This window comes from Dama dama, chromosome 5, assembly GCF_033118175.1.
Source record: "Dama dama isolate Ldn47 chromosome 5, ASM3311817v1, whole genome shotgun sequence".
NCBI classification, from domain to species: Eukaryota; Metazoa; Chordata; class Mammalia; order Artiodactyla; family Cervidae; genus Dama; species Dama dama.
Genome location: NC_083685.1, coordinates 130,837,501 through 130,846,163, shown reverse-complemented (window position 1 = coordinate 130,846,163; position 8,663 = coordinate 130,837,501). Strand labels below are relative to the sequence as shown.

Sequence of the window (8,663 nt, the reverse complement as noted above, 5' to 3'; positions counted from 1 at the left end):
ACCATTTCAATGGATTGGCCTCCTCACCTTCCAAGAAACGTGACTGCCTGCTCACTCTCTGGGAGAAAGTTTCCCTTCCTCTTCCTAAGGGACTCCTCTGAGCCCAAGAGAGGGGACTCTGTAGAATCTGAGATGAGATGCTATTTCAGAGCTGAAGCCTCTGAGCTTCCCCGCAGGGCAGTGGATTCAGGTTTAGGGAGAAAACCTACCCCCAACTCATCTCCTGATGTGTGCAGAGAGATGGCCCGGCAGCCCCAGTGTTTGTGGGCCAAATAAGGTAAGTGTCTGAGGTTAAGAGTGAGAGGCTCTTGAATTCTGAGGATTAAAGGTGAAGAACATAATAAGTGGTTTGGCAAACCACTTACCTTTTTTTCTACGAGGACTTTCCAGGCAACTTTTTTTTTTTAAGTTGTTTTTTTTTTTTTTTCTAATGTGAACCATTTTTAAAGTCTTTATTGAATTAGTTACGATACCGCTTCTGTTTCCTGTTTTGGTCTTTGGGCTGCGAGGCCTGTGGGATCTTGGCTCCCCGACCAGGGATCAAACCTGCACCCCCTGCGTTGGAAGGCGAAGCCTTAACCTCTGGCCCACCAGGGAAGTCTCCAGGCAACTTTTAAGAAATGTTTTAATCACCACGTAAACCCTTAATTTCAACCCACTGTCCAATTCAAGCATGATCCCAGCGGACCCTTCAGGGCAACACGTCAGGGCTTTGGGCAGAAAGCAACAGTGCCCAGCACGCAGGCAGTGACCCGTGACCTCTGCCCCAGGTTCCTCCACTGCGGCTGAGACCGCGGAGCCCATCAGCCAGCATCTGTCGGGGAGTGGGTGGGGGCTGTGCCATGCATTGTAGCTCACTTAGCAGCACCTTCCCTGGTAGCTCAGGTGGTAAAGAATCTGCCTGCAATGCAGGAGACCCCAGTTCGATTCCTAGGTCGGGAAGATCCACTGGAGAAGGGAACAGCCGCTACCCACTCCAGTATTCTGGCCTGGAGAATTCCATGGACTCCAGGGTCCCAAAGAGTCAGACACCACTGAGCAACTTTCACTTTCACTTTGGTCTCTGCCAACTGGAAGCCAGGAAACCCCCACCCTCACCCCGACACAGGCCCACCCCAGCCATGGCAACTGAAAATGTCTCCAGACACTGCTCACGTCCCCTGTGACAAAGTTGGGCCCAGTGAGAACTGGGGTGAGAACCAGTGCTCTAGAGGAATTCCAAGTGAGAAGTCCGGGCTGCTTGCCCAGGGCCCCGCAGAGACTCACTGTGGGGGCGCTCTGTCCAGCGTGCTGAGTTGATAACTGGAGAAGAGCTGGGAGGGAGGGGCGACTGGGGCGCAAACCTCCAGAAGCGGCCCCAGCGTGTCCACGCCACGGCCAGGCTGCCACGGAGGCTCCCGGCCAACGCCCTTACAGCGGGGTCCAAACGCACAGCCACCCTCGAAAGACACAGGCTCAAGGACACCCCAGCAACCTCGCCGAGTCAGTCCCGGAACTGCTCCGCCATCCGGGGCCCGCCCCCTGCCTCCCCAGAGGTCGGCCCAGAGGTCGGCCCTGCGCTGCGTCTGAGAGCCCCATTCCCTTCTCCAGCGATTCCCCCAGCAATTCCCTGGCCCACCGCATCCCACCTTGCCCCCTGCTTTGGGGTGGATCTGAGCAAGCCTGGCACTCCAGGAGGGTGCCTTTCCCAGCCCCCTCTTCCCGTGTGATGGCCCAGCCCCAAGCTCCCCCCAGGGAGCTCTGCTTAATAGAGCATCACACACAAACCAGTTATACATGCAGGGAGCTCTTGGAGGTGATTCAGTTCCCTTGGTTCAGAAAACCAAAGACCTGAGTTTATCGCATAAATAAGATCTCATAAAGGGCTTCCCAGGTGGCACTAGTGGTAAAGAACCCGCCTGAAAATGCAGAAGATGCAGGAGATCCAGGGTTTGATCCCTGGATCGGGAAGATTCCCCGGAGGAGAGCATGGCAACCCACTCCAATAGTCTTGCCTGGAGAATCCCTTGGACAGAGGAGCCTGGCAGGCTACAGTCCATGGGGTCGCAAAAGAGTTGGACACGACTGGAGGGACTGAGCAGGCAAGAACTCATAGAGAGCTTATAAAACTAGAACAATAACATTCCAATCCAAAAACACTTTGACAAGTTAACCTTTTATTGGTTTTAAGGCAGCAAGTCAGGTCCTCTGGTCCACATGCCTTTCTTCTGGTGACAAGAGAAACGATGGGGGCAAGGGAAGGGCTGGCCATGGGGCGTCCACCCGGAGCGCTCCTCTCCAGAGCCCACCCGTCTCGTCCCTCCGGCCCCCACGTGTGATCTTCGTGCACTCTGGTCCCAGAGCCAGGGGGTCCTGTGGCCCCATCCTGCCGACCCTGTGGGAGCGACTCCCTAGCCCAAGGCCCCAGGCTCAGCCAGCATGGCCCTCCGCCGGGCTCTCCCAGGGGCAGATGACACCCTTTTCTGCAGCCTGTTCCCTGGGTGCTCTGGGGTCCGTGTCTTCCGAGTCCATCAGGCAAGCCCCGCTCCCCATGGGCACGTCCATCTTGATCTGGAAAAAGCTTCAGACACATGAGCAGAGCAGGTGAGTGGGGACAGGAGGTCGCCACACCCAGCTCACCCAACCCTCCAAGGAGGCACAGACTCAGGTTCTTTCTGGAAGCTGTGTGTGCAGTGACCCGCTCGGGGCTGGGGGGGACCCCTTTCACTGGGGGTCGAGGGAGGCTCCTGTTTTCCTGAGAACACTTTATTTCCCTTTGCAAGCGGCTTCAGTTTTTACAGTTTTGATGAATTCAAGACGTTCCTATAGAACATACCAGGACCCAGGCCTCAGCCCCTTTAAACCAACTTCTAATGACGTGATGGCCGCTGAGCACAGAGGTTTTCAAAAGCCCCAAGCCTGCTGTGGCCACAAACTAGAACATTCCCTCAGCAGAGCCCGTCGGGAGGAATCAACTGACAAGTTCTTTCCCCCTGGATCCCCCCCAACCGGGATGCACAGCGCACAGTCAAGGCTGGAGACCTGGGTATCCATGGCAACCTAAGACCTCAGCACGGAGCCTCCGTCTCCAAGACCACGTGGGGCCAAAACACAGGAGCGTGGTGGTGGGTGGAGGGGTGCTCCCCGCTGCCTCCCCCCAGACGGAACAAAGGTGGGGCTGAGTCTCTGTGTCGCATTGTCCGTAACTCTTCTTTCTGCTCCAGATCCTGGAGCCCTCAAGTGCACCCCGGAGCCCCTGTTCTTCACCCAGAGAGCTGCCTCGGGGCAGGGGGATCTCAGAGGTCCGTCTTGCTTTGCCGCCCATAGTGGGGATAAAGCCCTGAATGGAGGCTGCACGCTGTCAGCGCCCTGCAGCCCCCCTGACTGCCCCCCAGGGCAGATGTGTGCAGGAGGGGGGGAGAGGGGAGGGCCCCCACGCCGGGGAGGGGGCGGCCCTACCACTGCCACTGAGATTTCCTGACCTTTAAAAATGCAACAAATTCACTAGGCCAAGGTTTTAGGTGGGGCAGGGCGGGTGGAAGAGGGTTGTGGTGTTGTTTAGTTGCCAAGTCGTTCTGACTCTTTGAGACCCCATGGACTGTAGCCCACCAGGCCCCTCTGTCCATGGAATTCTCCAGGTAGCAATACTGGAGTGGGTAGCCATTCCCTCTCCAAGGATCGAACCTGGGTTTCGATCGCGGGTGGATTCTTTACCACTGAGCCACCAGAGAAGCCTGGAAGAGCATGTTAATAGAAGGGGGAAAGATGAAAAACAATCCCGTGGACTGTATAGTCCAAGGGCAGGAGAAAAGTCGGACTCGGCTGAATTACTTCCACGTCACTTCACTTTCCTTTCCCCCAGGAAGACAGCAGAGAGCAGCGCTGAGTCTGGAAAGGGTCCCGAGGCCAAAGGTTTGTCCATGGGGTCTGCTTTCCCAGAATCCTCCTGGTCACCCAGCACTCTACCCCCTCCGTCTGCCCAGCCCCCAGGCCCTAGACCCCAGACCACAGAACCTGGGTCCTCACCAGACACCCGTGTGCACACATGCACACACACACATTCCCACAGCAATCTCCATGTGCACACATACACACAATCCCATGTGCACACACATATAATCCCCGTATGCACACACACATAATCCCTGTGTGCATACACACAATCCCATGTGCATACACACAATCCCGTGTGCACACAGAGAAGCCCCATGTGCACACACACAATCCCGTGTGCACACACACACAATCCCCATGTGCACATACACACAATCCCCATGCACACATATAATCCCCATGTGGACACATACATAATCCCCGTGCACACACACACAATCCCGTGTGCACACACACATAATCCCTGTGTGCACACACACAAATCCCATGTGCACACACACTCCCCGTGTGCACACACACATAATCCCCATGCGCACACACACAAAATCCTGTGTGCACACATATACACAATCCCGTGCGCACACACACAAAATCCTGTGTGCACACATATACACAATCCTGTGTGCACACACACACAATCCTGTGTGCATGCACACACAATCCCCATGTGTGCACACACACTCCCCATGTGCACACACACACAATCCTGTGTGCACACACACAACCCCGTGTGCACACACAATCCCCGTATGCACACACACAAAATCCCATGTGCACACATACACAAAATCCCATGTGCACACATACATAATCCCCGTGTGCACACACACAAATCCCATGTACACACACACACAATCCCCATGTGTGCGTGCACACTCCCCATGTGCACACACACGCAATCCCGTGTGCACACACACAACTCCCGTGTGCACACACACAATCCCATATGCACACACACACAATCCCCATGGGCACACACACACAATCCCATGTGCACACACAATCCTGTGTGCACACACACAATCCCGTGTGCACACACACAATCCCATGTGCACACACAATCCCCGTGTGCACACACACAATCCCATGTGCACACATACACACAATCTCATGTGCACACACACACAATCCCTGTGTGCACACACATAATCCCTTGTGCACACACACATAATCCCCATGCTCAAACACACAATCCCGTGTGCACACACACACAAAATCCCCACGTGTGCACACACACTCCCCATGTGCACACACACACAGTCCCGTGTGCACACACACAATCTCGTGCGCGCGCACACACACACACACACCACCCCCTCCATCCTTACTTGGCTGCTCTCCGTGACCTCGGTCGTGATAGCTGCCGGCTGGCATCCCCCAGGGGCTGCACCTTGCCGTGGGACACAGCAGGACACTTCGGGGAGAGCCGGGCGAAGACAGGGGAAGCCAAACAGCCCCGTCTCAGGAACCGGCCGAGGGACAGGCGCACGCGCGCCTTGGGCTGGGCCCGGGACCGGGGCTTGTCCATGGAGGCCCCGTCCACCGCCCCTGACGCGCCAGCCTCCCGCTTCCGCTCGGAGCCCGGGGAGCCCTCCAGAGCCACGCTGATGGGTGAGGGGCAGACGGTACTGCTGGGCCGCCGGATGAAGCGGCCAGGCGAGGGGAAGGGCCTTCCCGGGGAGCGGCAGCTGGGGGAGAAGGGGCTGGAGGGAGACGGGGGCACGCAGGTCCCGGTGTACACAGCCAGGTGGGGGCTGGGGGCCAAGCGCTGGCCGGGCTGCAGGGAAGGAGAGAGACGCGGAGTAAGGGCACGGCTGCCGCGCCGCAGGCCGCCCCCGCCCGCTCGGCCCCTTCCAGGCTGGAGCCCAGGCCCCCTCTGGTTGCCCCTGGGGACTGAGGAGGGGTGCCCCGAGCCCCCTAGGAGGATGGCACGGCCTCGCACAGGCTCCCAAAGCCCTGGCCGCCTCCCCGGGCACCCTGGAGGCTCCTCCAGGCCTGGGATGCCAGTTGCCGGACTGGGGTTTCCCCTCGCCCATCAACTCCACCTCCAGGAGTACGGGCTCCACCCCGGGGCATCATCCTGTCCCCGCTCCGGCCTTGGTGCCAGCTGTGGTCTGCAGGCATTTAAAACCCTCTTCACAGCACTGGAGGTGCCACATGGAGCCCTGGCCTGTGCGGATCCTCCCAGGCCTGAGACCAGCTGCCGCATCCTGAGCCCCGACACACGGCCGTGGCCACCCTCTCCTGGGCCTCCCACGGGCACCGCAGTGGGGCCTGGGCCCCCTGCGGAGGAGGAGCCTGGAGACACAGATAAGGAGGCTCCTTGAGGCAACCGCCCTGGGCGGCTTCGGCCCTGGGTCCCCAACCAACGGGGCAGGAGCGGGGAGCCGGGCGCGGTGGGCTGAAGGAGCCCGAGAGCTCCGCGCGAGCAGATGGGGCGTCAGGATCAAGTCCCGGGCAGGGAGGCTCGCTTGTCTCAGCTTTCCCCCGTCGGGTTTGTGTCCCCCAGGGCCTGCCATGGCCCTTCTCAGCCCAGTGTGGATGGGGCTGGGGGATGGGCCGGTCCCGGGGCATGCCCGGGAGAGCTGGGCCAACACTGCCTCCAAGAGAGGGCTGACCTCAGGGAAACTGCCACAGCCGCACGGACGTCCGGCTGAGAGGGGGCGTCTGCCCCGGGGGCCTGGGCATCCCCTGGGGCAGAAGGAAGGCGGCTGCGGGCACCCATGCCCTTGAGGAAGATGTGGGCCCCAGCCTGAAGAGGGAGGGGTGGGCAGGCAGAGCCCCCAGCAGCCCTCAGAAGAAAAGCAAGGCCTAGAGACCACCGGGGCTTTGCCCTCGGGGCAGGGAGGGAGTCCCCACTCTCTCCCACCTGCTCCCTGAAGCTCAAGCAAGATTCTGAAACAGCAGCTCAGAGCCACTGATGCCGATCCACTGCTCGGACAGGCCGACCAACCAGAGCCAAGGCCCTGACCCAGGGCCACGGGGTTATTATGCTTACTAATCACCATCGTGATTATTGTTAACATGCTTGAGAAGCTCAGAAATTCGAGTTTCTGGGCTGAGAACTTTATGTCGATTATTGCAGGTACCTACACAGCAGCTAACACTTACTATGCCCATTTTACAGATGAGAAAACTAAGACTTCCAGGAGCCAAGCCCAGGAACACAAGGACGGTCAGCAGGTTTTGCAACCGGGCTCACCAGCTCCACAATTTACATGTGTGATGCCCAATGGATGCTTACAGGTCAGCATCGCACGGGGTGTCCGTTACAAATGCAGATCCCAGACTCACCCCAGACCCACTGGAGGGGAACCTGAGTTGGGGGGCAAAGCCTCACAAACACCGAGGGTGCTGCTTTGCAAGTAAGCAAGAGCCAGGTCGTGTGAGGAGCCGAACCCTGTGCTTCTAACGCCACCTCCTACAGGGACTCATGTCTCCCCTGCGGGACACAGTCTGCAGAGAATGCTGATATCAGCAGGGACGGCTGGCCTTGATGAGGGGTTTGGGAGATGACTGTCAGGTGTATGGCCCTGAGGTTTATGAAGACCTACTCCATGCCAGTTCCCTGCGAATCTACAACTGCCCCATTTTAGAGACCAAATGTTGAGGGCCGGAGCGGTTTGGTACCGTCCCCAGGCTCCCACTGCAAACCAGTGACTGCAGAACGTAGAACTTTAGGGTGGCCACCAAGACCTCAGGATGGGTGTGAGCTGTGAATGTGCTGGGTGGTCACCCCCATGAGCAGGCTGTGGGGTACGGCGTAGGTGACTCTGAATTGTTCTGGTGACACTGACCTCTTCACCTGAACCCTTCAATCCTGAGTCTAGAAGCCGGAGACAGAAGTCAGAGAGGCTGGGGATAGAAATCCAACAAGCTGGGGTTCTCCACGGTTGGCTTTGAAGATGGAGGGTGGGGAGCAGAAGGCAAGGAGTTTGGGCAGCTTCTGGAAGCTGAGAGCAGCCAGCAAAAAGTGGGGCTCTGGGTCCTACAACAAGAGACGGGATCCTTCCAACAACCTGGAAGCAGACTCTTCCTGAGCCTCCAGTAAGAACTCACACAGCCCAGAGACACCTTGACTGTGTGCCTGGAAATCCTGCCAAGCCACACCCGGCCAATGGCAAGCTCATAAATGGTGGCTGTTCATGCTAACTTGTTACTCAGCGATTGTTAACTCATATAGTGACCCAATGAGACTCTGACCCCAGGTCCGTGTAACCCCCAAAGCCTTTGCTTGCCTACTGATCCACGTTGCCAACCCGTTGCCTACGGGGTTTGGGCAGGACTTGGGGTGCTGGGCCAAAATGCCAAACTGAGACTGGTCTTTGTTCAGAGAGACAGAGGGCCGCAAGGTTCTCCTCCCTCCAGTTCACCCAGGACACCTGAGGGCGTCACCTTAAACCTCACTCACTCAGCCTGTGATCAACTCCTGTTATGACCCCACTTCACAGACTAAAACACCGAGGCCCATGGAGAGGATGCGGCCCGACTCAGGGGACGTGATGGCACGCACCCCCTCCTCCTCGACTCTGGGCACTCCCCCAGCCCATCCCCTCCCCCAGCACCTGCTCCTCCCCAGGATGAACGACAGGACAGGTAAAGAGTGGCTCCCATCCGGCTTCACTCACCTGCCTGAGAAGGTCCTTCCTTCTGGGTGAACAGCCTGTACACTCAAGCAAGGTGCCTCTTCTGCCCGCTCCCCCCATGCTCCCCGCTCCCACAGCCCCGGCAGCCCAGGCCACACCCACCGCGGGCGTGAAACAGCAAAGCAGCGCATGCAAGGCACATGG

The 8,663-nt window shown here is 58.2% G+C and overlaps 1 protein-coding gene across 4 annotated transcripts in view; it reads right to left on the bottom strand.

Annotated features, from left to right (window-relative positions):
- Nucleotides 1-2,174: 2,174 nt before the first annotated feature.
- Nucleotides 2,175-8,663, bottom strand: part of RGS9 (regulator of G protein signaling 9) — a 63,843-nt gene continuing 57,354 nt past the window's right edge. For all 4 annotated transcript variants that reach the window (XM_061145035.1, XM_061145032.1, XM_061145033.1 and 1 more), the window contains 2 exons: nt 5,202-5,650; nt 2,175-2,560 (listed from right to left, as the gene is read on the bottom strand). In XM_061145035.1, the coding sequence (XP_061001018.1) occupies nt 2,410-2,560; nt 5,202-5,650 (600 nt within the window). In that variant the 3' untranslated portion in view covers nt 2,175-2,409. The remainder of the gene's footprint in view (nt 2,561-5,201; nt 5,651-8,663) is intronic.